This window comes from Marmota flaviventris, chromosome 1 (assembly GCF_047511675.1).
Source record: "Marmota flaviventris isolate mMarFla1 chromosome 1, mMarFla1.hap1, whole genome shotgun sequence".
Taxonomy (NCBI): domain Eukaryota; kingdom Metazoa; phylum Chordata; class Mammalia; order Rodentia; family Sciuridae; genus Marmota; species Marmota flaviventris.
In genome coordinates, this window is record NC_092498.1 from 124187425 (window position 1) to 124215375 (window position 27951).

Below are 27951 nucleotides of genomic sequence, written 5' to 3' on the forward strand. Positions count from 1 at the left end.
CTGGTCCTTGCCTCCGTGGGAAAGGGTCTGTGGGGAGGGGCATCAAGGCTCCCATGTGCTGTGCCCATGTCTGCATTTCTACAGGGCTCACGTGGCTTCTGGAATCTAAAATGATAAATAGAACTGGAGCTAACACTTAGTTTGGGAAAGGAGTTGTTCTACAGAAGTCTAGGTTTTGTCCCCTTGCTAGGGAGCTCCCAGGTGGCGGAAGGTGCTAGAGGTGGCAGGGTGGGGGGCCTACTCCTGCTGTCTCCAGGGTCTTTCCTGCCTGACAGAAGCACCAGAGCCACAGACCATGCCAGCCTCCTGGGAAACACAAGGTCAAAGGCCCTCAAGCCAAGCTACTGTGGCCAGACCCAGGGGTGACTGGGGGCTGTGGGCGAGGCAGGAGCACCCCAGGCTTCCCAGCACCCCGTCTTACACATGTGAGAGGCCGAGGCTCTTGTCACCCGCACCCCCTGGCTCCCTATGGCCCCGACTCCCTCCTCAGCACAGAGCCCCATCTGCAGAGGACGGGACTGGGTGGGGGCAGGACGACAGGCTCTGCAGACAGAAGCCCCGGCCTCGCCGCCCCTCTACCCCAAGCCCTGCACCATCGCAGGGGTCCCAGCAGAGCCAGGCTGCCCCTCCCCTCCACCAAAGTCAGGCTTCACATAGAGCTGGAGTCGGTGTGGGTAATGCCGCTGGGTCCAGCTGGCCTGCAGCTGCAATTCCTTGCCTTGATCAAAGCCCCTTCCCTGCAGCCTGAATGCCATAGTGGCTCCCAAGGGAACCCATGGAGTGGTCCTAGGGTCCCCACCCACCACTTAGTGTGTTATCCAGGTACTGCAGACCTGGGGACGGCCCCTGGTCCCAGTCTCAGAGGAAGGAGCCTGAGACTCAGGGGTGGCAGGGTCCCTGTCCAGGTTCCTCCAGCATAGGGGCATCAAGAGCAGCCCTGGTGACTTCACCCCTACTCAATGCTCTACAAGGCCCTGCCCAAGGGACATCACACCCTGAGGTCCTGTGGGTCAGTGCTGATGTGCCTCTGGGGACACGCTCCAACACTGGGCTGGTTTGGGCATGCTGACCTGAGTGCTTCTGACTCTTGCCCTGTTGGGCCAGCCTCACAGCCCAGCAGGGAATCCTCCAGACATGGTGGCATGGCCTTGTCCCTGAGGGAAATGGCTGCAGCACCAGTGGGACATCACCTCCCCAGAGCATGGGGCAGGTGGCCCAGCCCTTGTTGAACCCTGGGGCACAGCAGCAGAGGCTGTCCCAAGTGGTCAGCCAGCTCAGGTTGGCTCAGTGCCCCCCTTCTGCAGGGGCAGACTGAGTCAGAGGATAAGGAACAAGGGGTTCCCTGTGACTCCACCCAGATGCTGCTGGCAGGCAGGGTCTAATGGGCACAGGACCAGGGAAGTCTATGCACAGGGAGGACCTGTAGACACCCAGGAGGCTATGATTTATAAAGTTCAGTTCTAACTGGTCTCACTGGTATCTCAGCCAGTGTGCCAAGGACCCAGGAGTCGTCTCGGGAGGGCTCAAAGTGCCAGCCCTCCGACTGCAAGGCTGCTGAGGCCCATGTAGCCAGTCCCACAAACAAGCCCCCAGGGCAAGGGGGCAACCCATCCATGAGTGGAGGACAGTTCTGACCAGGTGGTGCAAAGTACCCAAAGGTGCTCAGCACCTGCGCTGTGACAGAGCAGGGTGTTCATGTCTAGAACAGGCCTGGATAATGGGGCAACAGAGGGAAGGGGTTACAGCAGGTGCAGCTGGTGTCAAGGCCGAGGGCAGAACTGCAAAGTGAAGTGTGGTTCAGAGTGATAGGTCACATAGGGGGAGGGCCACCTCCATCTCACAGGTGCTTCCTGAAGTCCCTGCAGGACCCTCAGAGCCCTTGGACCAGTCTTGCCCACAAAGCAGCTCCGTAGAGAACTGCAACCATGAGAAGTTGTGTGGGAAGCTCCTGTGCCCTTGGGGCTGTGCAGGGGCCCTGGGCAGCCGGGAAGGAGGAAGGCCCAGCCAGGGGGCTTCACTCTCCCACACTGGCCAGTCCCTGCCAGAGCCCACACCTCAGCCTTGCTGCTTCTCCTGTCTTTCACAACTAGATTTCTCTTTTGCTCACGTAAGCTAGGCAAGAGCTCTGTCAATGCTGGGTGCCTGCAATCCCAGGGGCTTGGGAGTCTGAGGCAAGAGGATCATGAGTTCAAAGCCAGCCTCAGCAACTTAGTGAGGCCCTGTCTCAAAACAAAATATAAATGATGGCTGTGGATGTGGCTCAGTGGTGAAGCATTCCTGGGCTCAACCCCCAACATAAAACAAAACAAACACTTTGCCACTGACCTACAGCTCAGCCCTTTTTATTTTTTGAGACAGGGTCTTGTTAAATTGCTTAGGGCCTTGGTAAGTTGCTGAGGCTTGTCTTGAACTTGGATCCTCCTGCCTCAGCCTCCTGAGCTACAGAGGATCATAGGCATGTGCCACGGCACCTGTCATGAAAATTGGATCTTCAAGAGAAAACCTGAGGCTGCTGTCCTCAACGGACAACTAGACTCCTCTGGTGTAAGTGGGTCCTGGTACATGAGAATGCTGACTTCCAGCCACCTGGAGGAACAGGCTAGCCTCAGATGGGGAGTGGGGTGCAGACACATGCCGCTGGGACTCTGCCGTGTCCCTGCAATGCCGGTGGCTCCCAGGAAAAAAGCATCCTCTGACCTGCGTACAGTGGTCATGCCTATGATCCCAGCAACTTGGGAGGCTGATAGGAGGATGGCAAGTTCAAGGCCAGCTGGTCAACTTAGTGGGACCCTGTCTTAAAATAAAAATTAAAAAGGGCTGGGAATGTGGCTCAGTGAGAGTGAACCCCTGGATTCAATCCTCAGGACCAAAAAACAAAAACAAAGACAACAGAACACCCCAGCATCCTCTGAATGCGAAGAGGAACACTGACCGCAGATATGTACACATGATCCTCCCATCATGACTCACCAGGCCACAAAGAAACTGCTGGCCCTGCCTGGTCTTATGCAGTGGGAGGCAGAGGCACCTGCCCCCTGTGGGGTGTACACAGCACACCCGTACTACCAGCTGCCTGGAGGCCCCTCGGCACCCCCACCAGGCTGCCCCCTCCCACCTGGCAGGGCCTACTCTGCCTAGATATTCTCTCCTACAAAATTATTTATTGGCGTGGGAGCAGATGGCAGCCAGGGTCAGCTAAGTGTGAAGAATTGGGCACAGAGGTCGTCCCGCCGGCCCAGCAGGCCTTGAGCTGGGATGAATTCCAGGGGCACTGGCTTGGGCCCCTTCCTCTTGAGGTCCTGCTCAAAGACCTGTAAGGACAGAAAGTAGGCCTGGGCTCATGCTCGGTGGTCCCTGGGCCCCCCACTCCTACTCTGGCTTCGTCAGGTCCTGCTCAAAGCCCTGTAAGAACAGACACCAGCGCAGGGCTCGTGCTTGGGGGTCCCACAATCCTCCTCACCTCGTAGGCAGAGAGCTCCAGGAGGGGCGCAATGCTGACCTCTGCAACAGACAGCACCTGATTGATGACGCTGGCGGCTCTGGACACCTCAGGGTGGTAGTGCTGCTGGAGAGTCTAGGAAGGGCACGTGGCTGTCACTGACACCACAGCTTCAGCAACCCCTGCCACGCACCCCACATGTGTGCTCCCCATCCAGGGCCTTTGTGGGGCCAGCCCCACATGGGTAGGAGTGTTGAGCGCTCAGGCCTGCAGAGCCCTGAGCAAGGGAGGACCCAAGGCTGTCACAGTGCAGCTCTCATCAGGGACAGAGCAGCAGCCTGAGGGAACAGGCTCCCCAAGCAACCCAGGTGACGGGGCACAAGGCCACACAGTGTCCTCCGAGGCCCAGGCACCCACCTGCAGCTCCCAGAGGCAGCTCTCCAGGGCTCGGCTCTTGGCCGGGTCCTCCTCCTCAGGGTCATAGGGATCACTGTCCATCTCTAGGAATAAGATCCAGGATTTGAGGCTGTCTGGGCTCTCTGGGGCAGTGGGCACAGGAAAGGGTCCTCCCTGACATCCCTGAGGCCGCTCTAACCTGACTCACCAGGGCTTTGCGGGCGGTGCACCAGCACACGGCAGGCAGGGTGCCTGCGCAGCAGGTTGCAGATGAAGGGCAGGACCATGAGCAGGGCCTCTGGGGGTGCCGTCAGGGCCAGGCGGGCTAGGCGCTTGGCGAAGGCAGCCACCAGGTATGCAGGGAGATGGCTGGGTGGGGAGTGGGGCATGAGCCACCAGGGCCAGCCACCTGCCCCTCCCTGCCCCAGGCGGCAGCACCAGAGCTACATAGGGCCAGGCTGCTCTGAGGCCAGGCCAGTGCTTCTGGACACTCACGAGGATGACAGGAAGAGGTCAGCCAAGTGGAAGAAGCGGGCTCGGTACTTGACATGGAAGACAGACGGGTCCAGGAGGCCGTAGAGCTTCCGGTAGAAGTCGGGGTATTCCCTGGGGGACACAGGGCCACACAGGAGTGAGCTAGATCCCCAGGGAATCATGGTTTCAGCCCCTCCATCCCTGGGCAGGTCCTGGGGGCTCCCTCCACTATCCTGACCCTCAAGAAGAGACATGTCAGCAAAGAGGTACATCAAGCCTGAAAGCAAGGGGAAGGTCTAATCCCCCAGACTGCTACTTACAAATTGTGCTTGTGAATCAGGATAAAAAGTCCATTCAAGGCCAAAAGGCTGATGGCACCCCCTGCAAAAGACAGAGAGGTGAAACTCTCACCCATTTAGGGGGTGCTGCTCCCAGGCAGCTGCCCACCCCCACTGTCCTGGCTTGCAGCAGGAACCCAGCAGCTGCACAGCTAGAGGCTACCCAACTGCTGGCCACTGCCTGAGGCCACATGAAAGGACGAACCAGGAGTGACTGGACTTTCATGACCAGCACACCCCAAATTCAGACCCCACTTCTAAGCAGGGCCACTCACCCACATCACAGGCACTGGTGAGGAAGTCGATCATGAGGGTAGGCTGGGCCAGGTGGGGGAGGATGGAGTCGTGCATCACCAGGAGCACCTTCTTGTACAGGCTGAGGGGCAGCTGGGGCAGCAATGCAGGTCAGGTGCGGCCAGCCCACCCCCATCACAATGAGGGCACCCCACCCCACCAGGCCCTACCTTGTGCTTAAGGAAGCTGAGCCACATGGCCTGGAATGCTCTCCTGTGCTCCTGCAACGGGACCAGGCTGCACACGTACCCCGCCACCTGCCCCCCAGCCTGTAGCCAGCCCTCTGCCCTCTTCCTGCCCCCCAGCCTGTAGCCAGCCCTCTGCCTTCTTGCCTGCACCCCAGGCTGCAGCCAGCCCCCTGCCCACTTCCCACCCACATTCAGTTGGGAACCTCCCAAATCCTTGAACTTGAGAACCTCAGAATGGGTTTTGTAGCACTAGGGCTCAAATATGCTGGGGAGAAAATGTCAGCACAAGAAAGATAAGCATGTTCCTCACAGTGTGAAGAAAAGAAAGACTTGAAGGCTAAAGCCAGCCATAAGGTGACAGGCGGAGATGGCTCAGGGGACAGTGTGAGGCACAAGCATGCACTGCCTATAGCCAGGAAGTACTATCAGGGAAGACTGTCCACACCACCAAAATATCTTACCCTCAAATGAGTGACCTTCCACTTGTCTGACAGCTCTGCAAAAAGGACAAGGCCCAGACCATTCAGCACGCAGGCAAAAGGCCCTGCTCTGCTGGCCCTCCCACCAGGGTCTGTGCCCTGGTGCTCCTGCTGCCTTGGACACTCACCTGCATGCTTCACATAGAAGCTGGAGAGATCGTGCTCCTGGCGAGGCAGGCTCACGGAGCTCAGCAGAGTAAAAGCATTGTTCCAGAAGATGACGGACGGCTGCAGAGATCTGGCCTGAGCATCAGGTACCACATCCTCCCTGCCCCAACCCCAGGAGGCACCAGGACACAGGCAAATCAGACCCAGCCACTCACCTCAGGCTGCTGGTTGGTGACCTGAGCCACGGCATCTGAGGCAGCCTGCATTGTATGGTAGCGAATGTCGTCAAACTCCAGGTACTCCCGGAACTGGGAGAGGAGCAGGCTGTGGTCCTCTGCAGGTGAGACCAGGCCTCTCACCACTGCCTGGGGGAAACAGGCAGGGTGACGCCTCTGTCCCCACCCAGTCCCAGTACCACCAGACAGGATACTTCAGCCTCACCAAGCCCCATGCCACACCAAACTCCTCTCCATAGCCAAGGGACACTCAGGAGTCTCACTAACCCCACAATGTAGAATGAGGCAGGAATATCACACCTCCCATCCCACAGCCACCTGCTCAGGTAGCCCACTCCTGGGGGCCCCTGGACCCATCAGCTACTCACCCTGAAAAGTGTGCGGGGGAACAGGTAATGGCCTTCCCACTTGGGCTGCTCCAGGGGGTGTGTTCCTTCCAGCTGTACAAACTTCATAAGTGTCCCAAGGGCCAGCTCCTGGAAAGCATGGGAGGCAGAGCTTACACCAGCCCCTGAGCCCCTCACAGCCAGGCCTAGGGCTGCCAGGAGGTATGAGGGAAAGGTGACCCCGCCTGGTCTTGCTCTGCTCATTGCCAGCCATGGTTCTGGACCTCCACACCCACCCACAAGGCAGGTGATATGACTTCATTAAGATAAGTAGGTACAGAGTTCCTGGCAAGGTCTGGGCCGGGGGGCACACACAGGCCAGGTCCACATCCTGGCATCTGGTAAGGAGGGTGCCACAGTAAACCTCACAACCTAAGTGGAAACTCAAGAGTAAGAGGCCAGATGCAGAACAGGGCCCAGCTCTAAAACCAGAACTACACACTCAGCACCCTTGGGGCCAAACACTATGAAACAGGCACATGTGAGGGGACAGGAACAGCAGAACTGCATCTGGTTAGAAAGCAACCTCACTGAGACAGCCTGGAAAGAGAACTCCACATCCACAGCCCAGGACCCTTGCTTTATGGACGGAGAGCCTAGAAGGCTGGGTCGAGTGCAGGAAACAGACAGAGAAAGCAAACCCTGAGACAGAGCCTCACCTTGACCTGGAAGGCAGGGTGGGCCAAGAGCTCCCCCAGGCGATTGCAGCAGCTGCAATATCGGTGTCTCATCCACACCTTGTACTTGCGCATGGCTCCCTGGGACCCTGCAGGGAAGGTTAGGGTGTCATACTGCAGCCCTGGCACAGCCCCACCCTCCCATGCCCTCTATCACTACTGGTGAAAACAGCCACTTGGGCCCCCAGACCCAAGCAAGGACCAGCCATTCTCTGGTTTCTGCAAAGGGGGGAAGAAGGTCACCTCTAGCACTGCCCCAACCAGGATCCCAGGGGCATGGCACTATCTCTTCCCCTCACTTGGCCCCAAAACGTGGCTGCCCCAAATATTGGGACTCAGCCCCAATTGCAACTGATGGCTGGCATCGAACTACACAGCCGAGTATGGACGTCACTCCTTGGCCGCGTCCAGTCAGACATCGCCAGGGGCATCTTTCTACCCGAGCAACCACCAAGAGAATCCTCAAGCTGGCCGGGGCCTCCTCCGCGAAAAGTGCACGCCCTGTGACAGGCTGGGGGTCTCATCCCACGTGACGAGGCCTCCCTCCGATCCATGCTGGAGCCGAGGCCTGGCCGCTCACCTGCCATGACCGTGTCCTCAGAGGGCAGCTGGCCCACGTACAGCTCACCCCGCTCCAGCAAAGCCCCAAAAAGTCGGCTGCATGCGCGGACTGCTTCCTGGACCTCCTCCTGGTCCTCGGACTGCGGGGGAGGTGGGCCGCGCCCGGGTGAGCCGCGCCGCTGGCCCTCGGCCGCCCCGGCCCTCCGCCCGCCCCGGCTTCCGCCACCCCGGCCCGGCCCTCCGCCGCCCCACAGCGCCCGCCACCTGCAGTGCGGCCAGGATGTCGAACACGGCGTTGGCTTCGCCGCGGCTGGACAGCACCGCCTGCACCAGGCGGCCTAGCGCGCGGCGGGGATCGCAGGGCCGCCCGCGCTCGGCCTCCCCTTCCATCTCCATGCTTTACCGGCCGCGCGGGGAACAGGGCCGGCGCCGGCGCGTTGGTGACGACACCCGACGCGCCCGTGACGTCCCGCCGGCGCGCCCGCGGCGCCCTCGTGACGTCACCGCCGCGCGCCAGGAAGAGGTGGCTGGGGCGATGGCGCTGTTCCACGTAGCGCGGTACCCGGGCCCCGGGGCGGCGGAGGCCTGGGCGGCGGAGGTCGGGGCGGGCGGCCGGGCCCGCGTGCTGCTCGAGCGTCTGCAGTGCCGGGCCCGCGAGCGGCAGCAGCAACAGCGGGAGCCCGCGCCCGTCCAGGCGGACGCACGGTGCGCGGAGGCGGCTGGCAGGCGGCGGCGGCGGCGGCCCCGGCGGCGGCGGCGGGCGAGCCGGAGTCCGGACGCGCGGCTGACAAAGCGGCGCCGAGAGCTGGGCGAGGGCGCGGACGAGAGCGAGGACGCAGGTGCGCCGGTGGTGGGCGCGAGGGTCGCGGGGCCTCGCTCCCCGGCCGGCGGCGGGGCTGACTGGCGAGTGTGCGGCGCAGGGACCAGCGAGGCGGCGCCCGAACAGCGCAGTGCGCACGCCGAGTCTCCGCAGCAGGAGGCTGGGTGCCCGTCCCCCGGCCCGGTGCTGGGGGGCTTCGCGAGGAGGAAGACGCCGAAGGTGAGCAGCCGAGGGGGCCGGCTGCGGTTCCGCGCGCCCCGTTCCCCTGCCGGAGCCGGGAGCGGTGGTGAGAAGTCCGGTGGGGACGTGCAGAGCTGCTGGGGTGTGCGCTGGGCAGAGGCCCGCGCTGGCCCTTAGGCGGGAAGGACTCGAGTTCTGGTCGAGGGGCCCTGGGCGCAGCCGCGGATGGAGTCAGGTGGTTGTGGCCAGAGGTGGGTCTGCTGGAACCCACTTTCGTGTTTGAAGGCAGCCGGGACAGTGGCTGGGGAAAAGCTGAGACTGGACAAAAGGTTTCTACCTTGTGGGTCCAGAGGGCTCTGGTAAATTGTGGTCTTTATTGCATTTGGGGTAGGTCCAGCCTTTCCTGCCAGCATGGCTGGCTAAGCCAAGCTTTGTCAGGAAGAATGTCATTGAGGATCTTGTTCCCATCGAGAACATCCCCGAGGTGCATCCTGACCTGCAGAAGCAGCTGCGTGCACATGGCATCTCGGCTTACTTTCCAGGTGCCCTTCCCTGGGCCAGCAGACAGGGCTGGGGCACCCCTCACAGCACCCCACCTGTGAGAGGCCCTCTGGTGTGCGTGGGCATGGGGCTTGTGGTTCCTCCTGGCCTGTTGCTGTCTTTGAGCAGAGGTGCTCTGGGAGAGTCAACTTGATGTGCTCCCTGTCCAGTCCAGGCAGCTGTGATTCCTGCCCTCCTGGAGAGTGTGGCCAGTGGGTTCCTGGTGAGCAGAGGTGGCTACCAACCGAGTGACCTCTGTGTTTCTGCCCCAACGGGCAGTGGGAAGACATTGGCCTTTGTCATTCCTGTGGTGCAGGTGGGTGTCACTTTGCCTCGTTTTCTGGTCAGGGGTGGATGGCAGGGAGCCGGCTCTGCTGACAGGCAGCCCATCCTCCCTGCAGGCCCTGATGCACCGAGTGGTCTGCCAGGTGCGTGCACTGGTGGTGTTGCCCACCAAGGAGCTGGCCCAGCAGGTACATAGACCCCAATACCTGTAAGCCTATGCCCCCAGCCTGAGCTGACCTGCTGGGTGTGTGGTGCTCAGCCAGAGTCCTTGGCACTGTCCTGGAGGGCCAGCTTGCCCCCAGGCCAATGGCAGACCTCCCTTGTAGGTGAGCAAAGTGTTCAACGTCTACACAGACGCCACACCTCTGCGGGTTGCCCTGGTTACTGGACAGAAGTCTTTGGCTAAAGAACAGGAGAGCCTTGTCCAAAAGACGTAGGTTCTGTGGGTAGTGGGCTCTCTGGGGGTCTCTGCTCTGCCCACCCGTGTTGGGTGGGGGTCAATGCTATGTGCATGAGGTGGTCTGTGCTTGCCATCAGAAGGCCCTGCATGGTGCTTCCCTTGTGAGCCACTCTTGTTTGTAGAACAGACGGCTACCGCTGCCTGGCTGACATCGTGGTGGCCACACCTGGCCGCCTGGTGGACCACATTGACCAGACCCCAGGATTTAACCTTCAGCAGCTCCGTTTTTTGGTAGGCTGCCTGCCGGGAGGCCCGGACTCCTTGCTGAGGATGGACCTGGCAAGGAATTTCTGCCAGCCAACATGGTTTTGCCTGCAGGTAGTTGACGAGGCTGACCGCATGATAGACAGCATGCACCAGTCTTGGCTGCCACGGGTGGTAGCCGCGGCCTTCCACAGTGAGGGCCCTGCAGACCCCTGTGCCCTACTCCAGAGAAGGCAGCCCCAGGCAGTGACTGCCGCCAGGTATCCTGTTGTGCTGGGGCTGACCCCTTTCCTCCACGCTTGCATGCTGAGGGAAGGCCATGTACTCCTCGATGGTGTTCGTGTGCACTGGGACCTGTGAGGAACCTGTCCTACTGACACCCTCTTCTTTCCAGCACCTGCCGCCCCCAGATGCCTTTGCAGAAGCTGCTATTCTCAGCTACCCTGACCCAGAACCCTGAGAAGTTGCAGCGGCTCGGCCTCTACCAGCCCCGGCTCTTCTCCACGGGGCTGACGCACAGGGGCCCCCAAGACAGGGATGTGGAGACAGACGGGGACTCGGGGGGGAAATACACCTTTCCTATGGGGCTCACAGTAAGTGAGGGGGTAAGAGGGGTGGGTGGTGCCAGACCCAGGGCTTCTGCCCACCTGCTGTCTTCCGCAGCACCACTACGTGCCCTGCAGCCTCAGCTCCAAGCCACTGGCCGTCCTGCACTTGGTCCTCAGGACGAGCGTCTCCAGGGCCCTGTGCTTCACCAACTCCCGAGAGCACTCTCACAGGTGAGCAGGGTGGGAGTGTGTAGCTGGTGAGCTGGGCTCCGGCCCCGGCCCCGGCCTGCAGCTTCCTCTCTGCATAGGCTCTTCCTACTGGCGCAAGCTTTTGGGGGTGTGAACGTGGCCGAGTTTTCCTCCCGCTACGGGCCTGGCCAGCGGAGGAAAATCTTGAAGCACTTCGAACAGGGCAAGATCCAGCTGTGAGTACAGGGAGGGGGCTGCCTGTGGAGTTGGGGTGCTTGACCCAGCTGTCACCCTGGGCCTACCGAAGGGTGCTTCTTCCTGGAAACTGTGCTCCTGAGTCTGGGGTACATTTCCGAAAAGGCCTGGGGTTTCCCTTTAGTGCGGTGGTCATGGCTGTAGGCGTCCCTGCTTCTGGCTCAGCTGGGTTTCAGGCTGGGGGTCCCTATTGCTGCTGGGCAGGACCACAGGGCTGTGTGCTTTCAGCCTCATCAGCACTGATGCCACCGCCCGTGGCATCGATGTGCAGGGTGTGGAGCTGGTGATCAACTACGATGCCCCCCAGTACCTGAGGACCTACGTGCACCGGTGAGGGCTGGCAGCAGTGGCCACTTGGGCTTCCAGGCTTGTGAGCTCCTGGGTGTGGGACGGGTGGGGGGTGACCAGGGAGAAGCCACTGTTCCCGTACATTTGTGTGATTTTAGGGTGGGGAGGACGGCTCGAGCTGGGAGAACTGGACAGGCCTTCACGCTGCTCCTCAAGGTGCAGGTGAGGTGGTGCGTCTCTGTGGGACACTGGGGAGGCTGTTGCCGCAGAGGGTTCTGGGGCGGGTTGAGACCCTCCCACACGAGGCCCCTTCCCTGTAGGAGAGGCGGTTCCTCCGGATGCTGGCTGAAGCTGGGGCACCTGAGCTATCGAGGCATGAGATCCCCAGTGAGCTGCTGCAGCCGATGGTTCCTCAGTACGAGGAAGCCTTGTCCCAGCTGGAGAAGACCATCAAGGTGAGGTCTGCCGGGGCCAGCGGTCCTGCAAGTCAGCCTCATTCTAGAGTAGTCACGGTGTGGACAAGAGCCAGAAGCAGGGGCCTGACACCTGGCCCTCGAGCTCCTGGCCCAAGGCCAGCGGTGATGCTTGCTGAGCAAGCTCCCGTTCTCTAAGGGTCCAGGGGGCTGGGAATGCTCACTTCAAGCCCCCTTCTCTCTCCCACAGGAGGAGCAGAAACAGAAGGTGGCCTAGGCTGCTGGGCGCATCTCTGTTCCTGACCACCCCAGGTTCCTGAAGCAGCAGGAGTGACACAGCCCTCTCCCCCATGGCTCCTGTGCTGGGCAGCCCGGAGCTCAGCTGGGTCTGCCAGGTCGGGACCCGTGACTAAGGCTGTGTACCACATCCTGGGGCAAGCTGGTCTCGAGCCCTGTGGTGCTGCTGGAACCTGTGGTGTGCTTGCCTGAGGGCTGGGGGGTCCCCTCAGACAATGCCAGATGTCATGCTTCTGACATCAGCGTCCCACCTCCTGGGCAGCCCTGCTGTGTGACCAGATGGGAGGCAGCCCGGCCAGGAGACCTGAGCCTCATGCTGATTGATGCTTGGCCACCACCCGGCCCAGGGCAGACCCAAAGCAGTGGGGTCCTGAGTGGGATAGGAGATTCAGAAGCACCTCTGTTTATGAGAAGCCTTTTAGAAATTTCATGATAATAAATTTTTAAAAAACAGCTACTAATTAATTCATTTGAAGAACACATGATGTGGTATGAGTGACAGTGCAGGGCCTGGAGTACCCTGCCCAGGGCTCCAGTGCCGCCAAGATGGTGTTCCCCCCTGGGAGCTCCTGCCCCTCTGCTTGGCGGGGCACACCGGAAGAGCAGTCTGCACAGGAGGCAGGCTCCGCCCTGGGTGGCCCTGGGGCCCTGGGCTTGGGAAGGACTCCTGCCATCCTCTGACCGGGCCCTGCCTCCCAGGTGGGCTATACTTGTCCTGCTACCTGCATGCACATGCTGTTCCTGTGCTTTCAACACTCTTCTTCCCCAGTCATCCAGAAAATCCCTGCTGCCTGACTCCCCCAACATAGCACGTCCATGCCACACCTTCCTTGGCCAGTACCTGCCCTTCACTTCCTCGTACTGACCACCAGGACTGAGTTCCTTGAGGCCAGATGTTGGCTTTCTACTTCTAGTAGGTGATTAAAATGCAAATGGACAGCTGGTGTTGTGGTGGCCACACCTGTGAGCCCAGCTGCTCAGGAGGCTGACAAGTTCAAGGCCTGTCAGGGGAACTTACTGAGACTGTCTTAAAATATCAAAGGGCTGGGGTGTAGCTCAGTGGTAGAGCACCCCTGGGTTCAACCCTCAGTCCTGGGGGTAAAAAAAGGTGGGGGTCCTTTCCAGGGAGCCCTGCTGACCAGGGAGACAGACCCACCTCACCTGCAGGCCAGGCCAACAGCACTTGCAAGCAGTGTAGGCTGAGGAAGCTGGGGGTCTGATGGGTGTGGTGAGGGGGCTTCCAAAAGCAGTTGAGATAGAAGGCCGTGGGGTGGAGGGCAGGAGGCATAGAGGTGGGGCAGCAGGCAGGTGACAAACCAGTCTGTCTGCAGGATCCTCCATGGCAGCAGCCCAGTCCTTGGCAGGGGGCACCTTCTCAGATCTGTGCTGAGAAAAGCTTCCCTGGCCACCCTCATACCAGGGCAGCAGGGGCAGCCAAAACAGGGGAGGGAGGGGCTCCTGGTGGAGGCTGGAGAGCCGCCCTCTCAGTAGAGGCCTGGGGCACAGCCCAGAGAGAGGCTTACTGCCGAAATCCGGTGAGTGACATCTGAGCAGAAGCCGCCAGCGTGCTGGCTGCAGGGCTGAGGTGCTGCCCTCCCGAGCCTATGGCCCCAGCCCCACCCAGTGTGCAGCTTAGCTCCAGGCCACATGAACGTAACCTGACCAGGGACTGGCACCCTCCACAGAGCTCTTTTCCGTTGACAACTATGACAAGGGACTCGACCGTCTGGAGAGGGCAGAGGGGTCTGGGGAGGAGTTGCAGGCCCATGGCACATGGCTGGTGAGGCATGGAGCTACACAGGTGCTCAGGTAGGGGACAGGGCCATTACCTTGGAAGACCAGCCTGATAGCTGGGTGCAGGACCCACTGGGCTGTTGCTGGCCCACAGCTCCTGGTGCACAGAGCCTGTGCCCCTTCCTGCCTGGGAGGGTGCGCTCTGGAGCAGGGGTCTGCAAGGCAGGGTGCCTGTTCCTGTGTTGAAGGAAGGGCACCAGGACTGCCCCTCGGCTTCCTGCCTGCTTTTTATTAAAACTTGAAAGCTTTTGTCTCTAAGAAAAGGAAAAAAGTCCAAGAGCAACAGGAGGGACAGCAGCCACGGGGCGCTGGCTAGAGGGACCATCAGCAAGGCCCCGAGCGCAAGAGGGCCAAGTGCCCACTGCCAGGCGCCACGTCTCAGGAGGAACTGGCACACACTGGTACCCACAGCAGCAACTTTGTGCTGTGAAAAACACAGCCAACATCTGACTTTAATTTAAACACTGCTCTTCTATGAAAACCGAGACAGAAACATATAAAAAGGTCACTTTATTATGCCATCTGTCTGGCAGGACATCCATGCCCTCTAAGGTCCTACTCTTCAAGTACAAATGCTTGTGTTAACAAAGTATTTACAGTTTGTCTTGTTCTACCTGCTGCCAGTCAGCACACATGCCTGTAGGGCCAGCAGTCAGGGAAGCCCAGCCTCATCAGAGTGACCCGGCGACTCTTGACTAGGTCCGTCCTCCAGGGGCCAGGTGGAGTGGCAGTCTGGGCCGTGAGCTGCACACTCTGCCTTCTGAACTCCGAATCACAACTGGCACAGAGAAGGCTGCCGCCCGCCCCCCCCCCGCCAGAGGCAGGGCCGCAGCCGAGCACAGGAGGCATGGTGTCCCCCCATGCACTAGGCCTACAGCTGGTGGGGCAGCCGATGCCATTGATGGGGTGGCAAGAAAGTCACCTCTGACCACATGTTGTGGCCAGGCTCACTGTGGAGGCCCACCAGAGACAAGAGGCTGACACTGAGCAGCAGCAGGGTCCACACTGCACCCCAGATCCCAGGCCCGCTCTCTCAGCAGCTCTGAGGGGGCCCATGCTCTCCCCGGGGCCGCAGATGGACGGAGCACTATGCTGGGCAGTCAGGTCTGAAGAGAGGCCACAGCACAGGAGGAAGGACAAGGAAGACCAGCGCAGCCAGACCTTCGCAGTCCTGCGGGGTCAGGAGTGAGGAGCCAGGGAGTGCAGGGCCTGCGAGGGCGCACTGCTGGCCAGACACACCTGGCCGATGCCAGGCCTGCTGACGAGCACGCAGGCCCCAGCGCTGGGTCCGAAGCATCCGGTGAGCTGGACACTCAAGCCCTGCTTCTCTAGTGTGTGGTGCTGACTCCCTTCCAGGTTCCTCATCAGTGCTCACCAGTCGGCCCCCAGGTGGGCACTGGACAGACACAGTGGTGGGGTGTCCAGACGCAACTGCACATGGGAGCTCTGCGTGCGCCACACTGGTGGCAAAGGCCACTGCAGGGCAAGACGTCGTGACACAGGCAGATCCAAGGGCACAGAGGGCGCCGCGGGCCTGTGCTCCTGTTGCGGCAGCACCAGGCGTGGAGCCCTCACCAGCCCCTCAGGCCCTGAGGGGCACCTGCCCCCTGGAATGCCCCCCTCAGTGCAGGGCCCCTCCAGAGCCTGGCGGAGCTACAGCAGGCCTGATGGCAGATGGACCTCAAGACGATGAGGAACCTGGAGGCACAGAGAGGCTCTCACAGGAAAGGATGCCCCTGACCAGACCAGGCCAGCTCGAGTCGCACAGCTGCCCGAGCTGTCAGGCGCACCAAGTCCAGACATGAGCATTGTCCACAGTGGGGGACGGTCAGAGCCCCTTCAAATGGGAGCCAGCAGCATGGGGACAGGCTGGGGAGGCCACACTGCCACTCTGAGCGGAAGTTGGGTCATGGTGGCTGCCCCCTCATGTCCTGTGCATGGAGATGGGCAACAGGGCCAGACCTGCCCCCTCAGAGTCAGCCCACTCACACTCACCAGGGGAGATTGGAGTGCAAAGCCCACCTGGAGCATGGACTCCAGAGCCCTTTTTCCTTTCCGCGGACCACAGGCGCGTTCCAGCTGAGCGGGTGAGCCAGGCTGCAGTGGCAGTGCCGAGACAGGCGCCAGCCGCTGACACCACACGGGCCCCCAACTCCTTGGACGTGCAAAGTACCAGACACCAACAACCAGGCTGAGTGGCTTTCAAAAAAAGTACTATTGCTCTGGGGGACACGAGAGGCGAGACACCAGGAATCATCGCCGCCACGGCTCTTCAGCCAGCTGCGTGGCAGGAGGGGTGCTTGTGAGGACGCTCCCTGAACACAACTGCTCGAGCACATGCTCTGCAGGTGAACCTGCTGGTGGCCTACTGGCAGGGGGGCTTGGTGGGCGTCTTCAGCCTCACGGCCGGGACCCTCATCTGCAGCTTGGGCTGCTGGCTCGGGCTGTCTGAGCTGGCTGGCACCTGTGCTGGGCTCGGGCCTCCTGGGGTCTGGAGTGGCGCCGAGGCCGTGGTCACCACCTGCTGCTGCATGAGCTTCTGCTGTACCACCTGGGCCGTGGCAGTCACCGCGGGGATCATCTGCACCTGCTGCCCTGCCGCCGTGGCCTGTGTGAGTGTCACAGTCTGCGGAGAGGCCTGTGCCGAGAGCCAGAAAGCACTGTCAGCAGAGTGCACACGTCACCCAGCAGGACAGCCAAGCCCAGGGCAGGCCCCTGTGCTCTCTGGCAGAGCAGGAGCAGGTGGAAACAGGGCCTCCCCAGTCTCGGGGAGGAAAGGCATGGGCGGGGCCTGGCTGCCTGCAGCTTGAACCACCCTGAAATGTAAATACTGCTTTAAACTGGGCATGCTGGCCCCCTTGAAAGAGAGCAGCAGGACAGCACCAGGTCCATGTCAGCCAGGGGACACCAGGACTTCCCCCAGACATTGTGGGATGCAGACTCCTCTTGTGGGACCAGGGAGCCTAGGACGCTGCAGAGCCCCGTCCTGAGCACAGTGCAGCCCGTGCTGTGCAGGACGCCCTGCGAGAAGCAGGCCGGAGCACTGTGCTGGGCAGTCAGCCCCTAGTCATCAGCACTCTGCTTCCTCAGGGAGAAGCCACAGATCCCAGCATCTCAGACGCCAGGGTCAGGCGGCCTGCGTCTGCAGTCCTACCTGCTGAGCGGCGGAGGCGACCTGCTGGATGCTGGCCACGGGTGCCTGCTGCTGCACCACCTGAGGGAGTTTGGCGACCTTTTGACAAAACAGAAGAGGCTGACACAGAGTTCAGAACACGTGCATGGACACTTCCTCCCTCTCCTCCGTCTTGGTGCTGTTTGTCCTGGGATTGAAGCCAGTACTCTACCATCAAGCAGTACCCCACCCCTGCATCCTAAGGTCTGGCTCAGTGGCTGAGGCTGGCCTAGAGCTTGCCACCCTCCTGCCTCAGCCTCCTGAGCCCTAGGATTGCAGGCAGCAGCACAGTGCCTGCTCCCTCTCAGCTCTTACCCGGCCACTGAGACCGAGGACGCGAGACAGCGCGTCCCAGGTGTGCTCCTGGGTGCTACCCGAGACACACCCACCTGGCGCCACAGCCAGGGGAAGGTCCTGACATGCCCACAGGAGCCCAGCAGAGGTGACAGGCCACAAAGAAGCCTCGAAGACTTTGAAAAAAGTTGGCAAGGAAAAAAATGACTCTAAAGCCATGTGGCACCCAAGGCGGCAACTCAAGCCAGATGCCGCCTGGCCTCAGCGGGGCTCTCACAGTGCAGCCTGAGGACAGGGACCATGACACCATATAGACGTGGGGTTCTGAACGTGAGAAACAACCAAGTGAAACTCCGACAAGCTGAAGAGCAGATTAGACCTGACCACAGAAAACCCAGTAGCCGAGCAGAGTGGGAGACACTACTCAGAACGCAGGAGGCCACGGGACAGAGCAGAGGCTGGGAGACTGGAAGGGGACATGGGCAGAAGCAGCATCCAGACCAGCACGGCCCAGGAGAGCCCAGTCCAGGCGGGAAGCTCCGCACATGTGTCAGAGGAACAGGGTGGTGTGTGCACGCATGACCAGAGCAGCTGCCTGATGCCAGGGCCAAGTGCAGCAAAGCAAGTGTGCCAGGAAAATCAGTGCCAGCCTGGAATTCTGTATTAAGCAAATCCCTTCTGGGAGCAGGAGAAAAGTAGGCATTTCCAAACATTAACGAGAAGTCCAAGGGCACCCTCCGGTGGAGGAGAGGCACCTCAGGCACAGTGTCGAGTGCAGGTGGAGCACAGTGTGCAGGGGCTGCTGCTGGAGCACAGGGCAGGGTCACTGATGGCATGGGAGCATGTGGGATCTCAGGTGACCACCTAGGAGCTCTACAAGAACGTCACCAGCCTGCAACTTTCAGACGAATAGAGGGGCAAAAACAAAACAAGAAAAGGTAAGGCCAAAAGAGGGAGAGGTGGGGAAGGAAGAGCAGCAGACAAGTTCCAACAGAAGGGACAGGCGCCTGAGAGCCAGGGCCTGCCTGCCCGCGAGGCCTGGACAACGGCAGCACCCCCTCGGCTGCACGCTGTTCCCCGAATCCATCTGCAGCACTAAGAGGAAGTGCAGGATGGCTGCGAGTAGAAGCGGGAAGGTGTAAAAGGAAAGTCTAAAACCAAAGACATAGCCCTGCGCAGTCTGGGTCAGACCTCGCCATGAAACTGCCCAGCGCAGCCAGGACCCAGAGTCTGGAGCTGGGCAGCAACTGGGGCAGGCCTGGCGGACACCCTTGCACCTGCACAGCAAGCCCCTAAGCCCGGAGTCTTTGGAGGCACCCAGGAGGGGACAGGGAGATACGGACAGGAACCCAGGGTAAAAGGTGCAGAAAGTCCTAGCAAACCAGAAAAGAACAGAATTTTCCTTCATGTAACAAAAAACAATTAAAAAAACAGAAAAAAAAGTTCTTTTGTACAAAAATGTATGAAGATGAAACTTAAAAAGCAGACGCACGCCTGTGACCCCAGCAGCTCGGGAGGCAGAGGATGGCGAGTTCAAAGCCAGCTTCAGAAATGAGGCGCTAAGCAACTCAGTGAGAGCCTGTCTCTAAAGTACAAAACAGGCTGGGTGTGGCTCAGTGGCTGAGGGCCCCCAAGTTCAATCCCTGGTACCAAAAAAAGGCAGCAGACTCTGTACAAAAACACCAGAAAGTACGGCTCCGTCACCCAACACAGCTGCAAGGCCTCTGAGAGCCAGGAGGAAATGTGACAAAAGCATTTCAGAAGACATGGGCAGCGAGCGGCCTCTCCGCTGGAGAACCTGAAGCTTGGGTGTGCAGACGTCAGCCTGCATCTCAGAGCGAATAGGACTCCACAAAGCTGTGGCAGGGGCTGGGCGGTGATGGACCTGCTGGACGGCTGAGACCACAAGGGAAGGGCAAAGCTCCAAGGACAGCCAAGGCTGTGGACTGTGCCTTCAGGGCCGGGAGGCACGGCCCACCTGGAGTGCAGGCAGACCCACATGGCTCGGGTGAGGGCACCACAGGTCCAGGCACGGCTGGGACCGCTCAATAAGCAGTGGCATCTCATGGCAATTAAGCCAGCCCTTTCTTCTGTGGTATCACGTGTGAAAAGAGGACTAAAGACCAAAGCAAGAGAGCAAACCACGAGGGTGGAGGAAAGAGAGAGCTCCATGTCCTCTGGGCAGCGTCTTCAGTGCTGGCCAGGAAGGGGGAGGCCGTGAAGTCCAGTGTGAGGACCTGAACTGAGCATGCTGTGCAGGACAGTCTGTGTGGCTCAGGAACTGCAGGCTGACATCCAGCATGCAAGACAGACCAGCCAACAACAGGCCTCACGGGGAGGAGACCACTGCCAAGAGGGCTGAGCGATGGCAAGGCTGACCCCAGGAGGCACCCACCCATCCACCGCCACCTGCAGGCCCAGGGGCCCACTGTGCACTGCCTACGAGGAGCCCAGACCTCCCTCCAGAGACTCCTGTAGCACAGCTGGCCTGCACCTGCCCAGCAACCCCAGAGCCCACCACACCCTCTGTTCCCTGCTCACCTGAATCTGGGTCTGCACCTGCTGTGTCCCAGCCAGCTTCTGGGCCTGAGAGATGGGCGTGGTCAGAAACTGGGTCTTAAGGGCCGGCTGGGCAGCGTAGGTGACCTTCTGCTGTGGGCCCTGAGTGGCCATCTGCTGCGCTGCCAGCTGGAGGGAACAGATGACCTGGATCAGACCCTGGACCAGTGCTGGCTACTCAGACCCTGCTGTACCTTCCCTGTAGGACATGGCCTTCACAGCACACTCCTCCTAGACAAAGCCCACAGTGCCACTGGCCCCTGCTTCCTGCAGTCCCTGGACTGAAATGGAGGCCTGCCCTCCTTGCAGCCAGGCTGGGAGTCACCTGCCAACCTCCACAGGGACCTGGTGTGTGGACACCCTTGTGTGGGTAACTGAACTTGACCAGTTTCTCAAGGCTAATTTAAGAATCCAGCAGACAACCCGAAAGCATTTAGTACAAGAGGTGACGACCCGTGTGCCCGATCTGCGCATAGTGATTCTCATTTCCAGTTCTCTCTACCAAGAGAACATAAGCCACTCTGGAGGTGCAGCCTGTGGTCTGCCTCCTTCCAGTGGGAGCCAGGCCTGAGACTGCATACCAGCCAGCTGGCTGCTCTGGGCACCCAGGGAGGCCACCTCTACCGACTACACAGCTCTCCTTCTCCTGAGACTGGGAAGGTGGCTCTGAGCACCATGCTTTTCTCCAACCTGTGCCCCAGGAGAGAGAACACTGCAGGAAAGCAAGAATAAGCAACCGGCCTTGATCTGGGACACACCCTGCCCTATAATGACAGCTATGCCTAGTGCCACATAGGAAGACACCTGTCCAGCCACCTGTGCCCCTGCAGATCCTATTTCCTGCAAGCCCCTCCTCTTGGACTCTGTGCTCACTGCCCGAGGCTCCAGGGACAGTTCTGCCTTGTCTTCTGCCCCCTGCCTCACAGCAGGCCTCAGCGCCCCTAGCCCAGCTGCGGCCCCTGCGGTCAGAGCTGACCTGCCTCCTTTCACCAGCTCTGCCACTCTGGGCAAGTCCTCCTCATCCTCCTAAAAATGGGCTGTTTGGGATCAGCCCCAGATGCCTGCAGAACTCGGCCTAGCCCGGCTCTGCTGAGGCCTCGTGCCCACACTTCTGCCCAGAGAACAGCACACACCAGGCCCGTGGCTCGCGCCAGCAGAGGCACCTACAGGCTAGGGACACAGCGGCACTGCCCTTGCCATGCACGAGGGCCACCAATGAAGTTCCAGGTGCCCTGTGAACTTCCCTCAGCTACCACTTCTGCCCCCAGGCTCCCCACTCACAACAGGCTCCTCCCTCAAACATCCTCCCCAGGAGCCAGGAGAGCACCAACAGCGAGCCCTTCAGGGTCCTCAGTCACATGGCTTCATATGGCTGCACAGCTGGCCAGCATCCTGGCTCAGGCCCACCCATCCTCACAAGTCCCCCAGGTCCCTTCCAGGCTGCATCCTCAGACCAATACTACACAGCGTGTTCCCTGAGAGGCAGTGGTGGTGAGACTGCGTGCTGGTGCCCCTGGGAGCTGCGTGCCCTCTGGGGCTCTCAAGAGCAGGCCGTACCTTCTGTGGGACAGCACCCTGGCTCTGGGCGACCTGCGGCTGAATGGCCTTCTGCTGTTGCACGGCCTGTTGCTTGAGCTTCAGCAGCTGCTGCACATGCACGGGCTGGGCCACGACGGTCTGTCCTGCAAGACAATGCGGCCTGTGAGTCGGTTGGGGCCAGGGCCCCACTCACGCTGGTCTGCTCAGACTGACTGTCCCTGCAGGAAACGTCGAGCCTGTAGCTGTGACAGCCAGCCAGCCCCAGATACTCAGATGCCTCTGCATGCCTAGGTCCCATTCACACCATGGTGAAACTTCAGACCGCGAGTGTTCAGTTAGACTGAGGACCCAGCAGACCAGGGACGCTCTGAGGAAACTGCATCCACAACACGGCCTGTGTGCAAAGGGCTCCAGGGACAGGGCAGGGCAGGGCTGCGGCCATCTTGGCCAGCAAAGGCTCACTGCACACAGCGTCCAGCAGAGGGGAGGGCTGCAAGGCAGGCACCTGCTGCTTTCTGTGGCTGCCCAATTGCCACGCTGATGCCCGCGACGTTCATGGGCAAAGTCGTGACGCCCGGCGAAGAGACCACGGCTGCTGGGACAGACACCACCGGAGGCTTCGCCAAGGCCACCTGAGCTGGCTGCGGTGTCTGTGTTTGCATCTGCCCTTGGGCCTGCAGCTGGGAAGTTGGAACCCGGGTCTAAACGGGAAGAACAGGAGAGTCCGGAGAAGTCCAGGATGTGTGTCTTTTCCAACATCATTCCTCAAGAAGTCACCTCCCAAGAAAACCAGTGGGGCTGGTAACATGGCTGGAGGGCAGCACTAGAGGGCAGCAGGGTGCCCCCAGCTGCAGGGGCGGGACTGTAAGGCCAGGCTGCCCACTCTCACGTGAGGCTCTCTGCCGCCTCCTGCACCTCCCCAGCTACCAAACCATGCTGGGCCCCATCTCTGCCCTGCCCCCCACCTGAAGGCCGCCACCACACCACCTGCGCCTGGGGACCCCCACCCTGCTACTACACACCGCTTTCCTTAAAGGATGTCATAGAAGACAGAAATGGAAATCGGTCCTTTTATATGTGTAAGAAACTGGAGAAGAGGTGCCCAGAACCACCTCTGCACCAACGCAGAGACCAGCGGGCAGCCCTCCAGGGAGTCCCGCCACTTGCCCCTCGTCCCCTTGGAAGCTGCTTCACCCTCCACCACTCCCCTATCCTCCTGGAACACATGCGCCCCTACACGGCGCTTCCTCACGGCCGTCCCTCCTCGCTGCGTTAAGCGGCAGGCACACTTGAGGTCAGAGACTAACCAGCCGGGGCGTGACAGGCACTCAGCCCACGTGCAGTCCACGTGAGCCACCTCTCCCTGCCTTGGGGAGTCTGGGTACCAGGCCAGGAAGGACCTGAAGCCCAGGCAGCGCCTGGCCCCCAGGGGGTTCCCGCCACCCAACAGTGCTGGCTCTTTGTGCCCCACACCCCGCTGCATCCTGCCGTCGGAGCTCTCCCTGCAGTGGTCTCCTGCCCACTGGAGCTGGTCATGGGGCCTGGCCGCGTCCCACACCACGTGCAGCACTGTGCTCCAGCCATGCTACCCTCGGCCCTGCCCTCCACAGCAGGGAGACAGCCACACGTTGTGTCTGGCCTCATTGCTCACAGACCACTGCTCAGTCTCCACCACGCAGTCCCAGAGAGTCTGGGGACAGTCGGTCCTGGGGAGTACCGCTGTCGGAAAGTGTCACGTGGGCAGGGTCTCACCCTCTCCCAGGAGGCCAACACTCGAGGGACTGATCTCTCCCCGGCTCCCTGCGAAGCTGCCACGACACCCAGCATCCCAGCAGGCGGCCGCAGCCCCCAGAAGCACGGAGACGCTGCTCTCAGAAGGTGCATACAAGCTGGAACTTACAAGCCGGGCCACTTGGAGGTTGGCCACAGTGGTGCCTGTGAGCAAAGCCCCGGGCCGTGGGGCTGTGACCGTGGTGAGCTGGGGGCTCTGCTGCTGCGGGGGCTGTGGAGGCGGCACTTGCACCTGTGCTGGCGGCTGGGGGGGCCCAGGCTGGGCCTGTGGTGGTGGGGGCTGTGGGGGCAGCTGCACTTTCTGCTTCTGCATCTTGATGATGTGTTCCTGAAACCCAAATAAGGCACGCTGTGTGACGTCCCGACGCAGGTCCCCCTGCCTCTGCCCAGCACCAAGGTGCTCGTGTGCAGATGTGCAGAGGGCAGCTGTCCCTGAATCACAGCCTCCTGCTCACAATCAGCCTTGCACCAAGCATACTTGACAGATTAGAGAATCCACAGCAGAATTTCTAGGTTGTTATCTCTCAAACATGTCAAATATTTAGCACCCAAATGTACTGACTAGTAAATGAGTTAAATAATTAGCAGTAATTTGTTAACAGAAGCAGCAATATCAAAATACGATATGAAACGTGAGTTCTAAAAACATTTTGAGAAACAAACGTCTCAAGGAGCACTTCACAGAGACGTGCAGAATGTCGGACGTCTGTGGGCTCGCCAGACACAGAAGGGGTTCTGCAGTTGCTACAGTAGGGCACGGTGAGAAGCGACAGGGGCAGGAGAATGGGTGGGGCTCCCGCCCGACACCAGGTGAACAAGAGTTCTTGGCACACAGGTGTCTCAGAGGCCAGACCCTGGGGCCTAGGGCACTGGACAACTTGCCTCTGCTGGGCCCAAGGACCCCTGGGCAAGGAAACTCTCTAATGCAGCCCTGTCCAGGGGAACCTGCTGCAGGGACAGCAATGCAGCAGCCAGGCCATGCAAGGTCAGACCCGAGAAGCAAGTGTGGTGACGGAGGGGCAAACGCTACACCTCACTGCGTGTCGACTGAAACTTTGCCTTATGGGCAGCACAGCTCTCCAGGGAGCATGACAGGCACCCTGGTGGCCACGAGGGCTCTGGAGCACACTGAGCTGTAGCAGGAACACCAGGCACTGCACTTCCTGCCCTCCCAGCACCTGGGACAAGGCCTCAGCTGGCATGACCACCACCCTCACAGCAGTCACAGCCCCACTGACTGTGCCTCCTGTGTCTCTGGCTCCCTTCACCAGTGTGCACTCATAGTGTCCATTGGTGGCAGGGACATAACACTTCCTTCTAAAATGGGCGAGCACACTGCATAAATGATGGCACAGGCACACAGACTGCCAAGGACCAGGAGTATCAGCGTTCCCACCGCCACCTTGGAAAAGCAGACTGCAGAAGCCACCTGGTCTCAGAAACTGCGGCTCACTGGCACCCTCTGGTGGAGAGGGGTGGAGAGGGGTGGAGAGGGGTGCACAAGACGGAAGTGGGGAAGATGGGCCCTTGCACTCAGGGAACACTGAGGAGCCTGCCTGAGCCACACAGGAGTGGGCCAAAGTGGCCCTGAGTGGGAAGTGGTACCCACGGCACACTGCCCGCCTCCGGTCCTGCAAGGTACCCACTGCAAGAGCATGTGTGTTTTCTGGGAAGGGCTCACCGGTGCCAACTTGCCCACAGCTTTGATCTGGGCCTGGGCCTGCACCTGTGGAGCCTGCACCTGTGAGGGCGGCGGCTGCTGCTGCTGCTGCTGTTGCTGCTGTTGCTGCTGCTGCTGCTGCTGCTGCTGCTGCTGCCGGAGAAGCTGGAAGTGTGCAGGGGTGATGGTCTTCCCAGGCAGCTGGACACCTGTGGCTGTGCAGAGGCGGGAGTCAGACCTCCGCCCTTGCTCCCTGAGCGGTGTGCAAGGGTAGAAACACCAGGCCCCTTTACCTTGGGACACCTGGGTCACCAGAGACCGTGTCGGGGTCTGCACAGGGGTCAGGTTGGTAGTGACCACGGCTGAGGCTGTCACAGAGGTGACTGCTCGGACGCCCTGGGTCGTTGCCATGGATACCAGGTCAGTGGTGGCAGTGGCAGGGGAGCCAACCGCTCGCTGCTGTGTGTGAACCACCTGGGCGGGAGCAGAGCCTCCGGACGTCTAGAAAGGCAAAGGCAGAGCTCACCACTTTCCACATGGCACCCGGAAAGAGGCTCTGGACTCCAGACCCAGGCCTGCGGGGCCTTCTGCTGTTCTCTCTGCACACACAAGTATTGCGTGGTCCCAAGAGCATCCAGACATGGTGCCTCGAGCCACAGAGCAGTGCTGCTCATGGCCAGCTGCAGCTGCAGGTGGAAAGGGCCCTGTGCCCCAGGAACATCCAAGTTCCTGATAACCCTGCAGGAGCCTTGTGAGGCCCACGGCCTGCCACTCTCCGATCTGCAGAGGCTACAGCCCCACTGCCCTTCCCAGTCCACCTCTGAGCCGCCTTCAAGTACAGGCTGCCCTCTGCCAGCCACCTCGGCTGTCTTGGCCTCTGGGGCACGGGCTTGCCCATCTCAAGGACAAGCTCCACAGCTCCCCGCAGCATGGTCCCCTCTGCTGTCTCTGTGGTGTGATTCCGTCTTATCCTCCCGATATCCAGGGAAGAGTGGCACTAACACTTCTCTTCCCTCTCTCTGCCCTCCATGGAACCCAGCTTCTCTCCAACACCTGCCATGTCTGCCTGCAGCGCCTGGACCACGCCCTGCCTCTCCTCGGCCACTAGCTCTCTCCTCCACCTCCACCATGAGACTGAGGTGCACTCACAAAGGCTCCTGCCCCCGGTTCCTGGGAACATGCTTCTCATCTCTACAAGTCCCCACATTCACTTACACTATAGTTTTGGTTTCTTTAAAACAGAAAGCCCCACCATTATGGTTCTGCCTGCCAGGCCCGGGACTCGGGTCAGTATGGGTCATTGCCACCTCCATGGGCCCTCACTCTGATGCCTTGTCTTCCTTTCCTGTTCCCCAGGTTCTACGCTTTTTATTTGATTGTACTATGATGACTGTACACAGCAGTGGCTTCCTCGTGACATATTCGCACCAGCACGTCACAGTTTGGGCCTCGTCTCCTTCCTGGGGCCTTGTCTCCTTCCAAGCCTATTTTTTATGGAACGCTGCTGCTTGCAGTGCTTGATGCTGTCTGTGGAGAGCCTGGGAAGGCCCTGCTCCTGTCAAGCGCCAAGCACCCTCAGTCTAGTCAGTTTGCAAGCTGCCTGCAGGTTTGCACCTCGTAGAGCAAGACCACCTTCAACTGCGAACCCAGAGGAGCTGGTGGCCACAGTGCCACCTCCGCCCTCTGCTCAACACGGGCGTCACCCTGGATCACTCCTGCCCTTGGGTCCCAGCTCGAGTAAACAGCCTCCTCCAGCTCCCAGCTCAGGCGGGCGTCACAAGCAGGCTTCAGTCCCCACCCACGCTGGCGGTCACTCTGCAGGCAAACGTGTCTCAACACAGCCGTGTCCCGCAGGCCCCGGCCTCCCCAGGTGCAGTAATCTGGGGACCACCACAAGGTCTCTGCACCTCTCACACTCCAGCACGCCAAGTGTGCCTGCACCTGCGTGTCCAAGGCACTGGGGACGAGGGCGAGGACCTTGATCTGGAATGTGTGGCCAGAGCATTCTGGGAGCTAGAGCACCCACACACAACGATGACCTCGGGGAGGGAACCCAACCCTACACACAAGGTCACTTAGGTCCCATGTATGCCTGATGCACATGGCTTGAAAGTGATTTCATAAAAAACTGTTAATAATCTTGTACATGAAAAAAGAGTTTCAGTGCGAATTTCCCAGTGTGGCTCCAAGTTCTGGACTTTGGAACATTACAGATTCTGGATTTTCAGGTTAGAGATACTCGATTAGTATCTCGTCCAATATTAAGAGCTGCTCAAAATAAATATGTAGGGAACAAACTACTTTATGCAGTATTTTAAAATATCACATGTAGGAAGGGAGGGGGCATGGGGTAATTAATGATGGTGGAATGTGATGATTATTACTATCCAAAGCACATGTATGAAGACATTAATATACTATGTACACAATCAGAGATATGAAAAACTGCTCTATGTAATAAAAGATGTAATGCATTCTGCTGTCATACATAAGAAAAAAATTTACATTAAAAAATATCACATGTAGATATTTTCAAAATAAAACTCTACACGTGATGGTTCTGGCTTCCTACCCAGAATCACTGCAAACAGTGGAACTAGTCACAGGAATGGCCCCAGCACCAAGGCCTAACAGCTTCTGCTATTTATGGAAATGGCGGAGTCTAAATTGGTTTATGGCAAAGCAAAGAAAAACAAAGTCGCCCCGGCTGCACGCTAGGAGCCCGTTTCCCACCTCTCCTCTGTGGAGTGCCGCGGCCTCTGCAGCGGGGTGTGTTCAGCAGGACCTTCGTGCCATACCTGGCTCCTGGCACTCAGCCACGACACAGCCCAGCAGATGCCCACGCGGCCCCTGCAAGTCACCAGGCTGTGAGGTCAACCCTCTCTCAGCTCAGCACTGACGACTGTGGCCCGCTGTGTGTCCCTCTCATGAAAGCCTCTGCCTCTGCTCTCACGTCCCCAAGGGAAATCCCAGGGCAAGAACTGTCCGAGGGTGGTGCCCGAACTGTGGGAGGGAGAGGGCAGCAATGGCGGCAGCCATGACACCCCTTAACCACCTGCGCTCAGGTCCCTCATGGAGCACTTCCAC

General features: G+C 60.0%; 3 protein-coding genes across 13 annotated transcripts in view; 1 reads left to right on the forward strand and 2 right to left on the reverse strand.

Annotated features, from left to right (window-relative positions):
* Positions 1-2326: 2326 nt before the first annotated feature.
* On the reverse strand, positions 2327-8004 carry Noc4l (nucleolar complex associated 4 homolog). Of its 2 annotated transcripts, none has more exons than XM_027952003.2 (15): positions 7841-8004; positions 7596-7716; positions 6998-7104; positions 6321-6428; positions 5932-6081; positions 5737-5836; positions 5591-5625; positions 5112-5162; positions 4923-5034; positions 4630-4690; positions 4331-4441; positions 4044-4204; positions 3857-3939; positions 3461-3574; positions 2327-3311 (listed from the first exon to the last, which is right to left on the reverse strand). In XM_027952003.2, the coding sequence occupies exons 1-15, from the start codon at positions 7970-7972 to the stop codon at positions 3192-3194; spliced, it is 1566 nt and encodes a 521-aa protein (XP_027807804.2). In that variant the 5' UTR covers positions 7973-8004; the 3' UTR covers positions 2327-3191. The 2 variants fall into 2 exon arrangements, with proteins under 2 accessions (XP_027807804.2, XP_027807803.2); XM_027952002.2 differs by having other exon boundaries at positions 4035-4204.
* Positions 8005-8094: 90 nt separating this feature from the next.
* On the forward strand, positions 8095-12508 carry Ddx51 (DEAD-box helicase 51). 4 transcript variants are annotated; one of them, XM_027952010.2, is made up of 15 exons: positions 8095-8415; positions 8497-8615; positions 8968-9118; positions 9287-9432; positions 9518-9589; positions 9728-9834; positions 9984-10092; positions 10180-10325; positions 10460-10658; positions 10729-10844; positions 10922-11038; positions 11286-11387; positions 11504-11567; positions 11666-11800; positions 12009-12508. In XM_027952010.2, the coding sequence occupies exons 1-15, from the start codon at positions 8112-8114 to the stop codon at positions 12033-12035; spliced, it is 1914 nt and encodes a 637-aa protein (XP_027807811.2). In that variant the 5' UTR covers positions 8095-8111; the 3' UTR covers positions 12036-12508. The 4 variants fall into 4 exon arrangements, with proteins under 4 accessions (XP_027807811.2, XP_027807810.2, XP_071471961.1 ...); XM_027952009.2 differs by having other exon boundaries at positions 8095-8615; XM_071615860.1 differs by having other exon boundaries at positions 9984-10325.
* Positions 12509-14344: 1836 nt separating this feature from the next.
* The window catches only part of Ep400 (E1A binding protein p400), a 100899-nt gene continuing 87292 nt past the window's right edge, over positions 14345-27951 (reverse strand). For all 7 annotated transcript variants that reach the window (XM_027952026.2, XM_027952025.2, XM_071615866.1 and 4 more), the window contains 8 exons: positions 25158-25365; positions 24886-25079; positions 23314-23532; positions 21919-22114; positions 21432-21556; positions 19857-20003; positions 17004-17081; positions 14345-16487 (listed from right to left, as the gene is read on the reverse strand). In XM_027952026.2, the coding sequence (XP_027807827.2) occupies positions 16215-16487; positions 17004-17081; positions 19857-20003; positions 21432-21556; positions 21919-22114; positions 23314-23532; positions 24886-25079; positions 25158-25365 (1440 nt within the window). In that variant the 3' untranslated portion in view covers positions 14345-16214. The remainder of the gene's footprint in view (positions 16488-17003; positions 17082-19856; positions 20004-21431; positions 21557-21918; positions 22115-23313; positions 23533-24885; positions 25080-25157; positions 25366-27951) is intronic.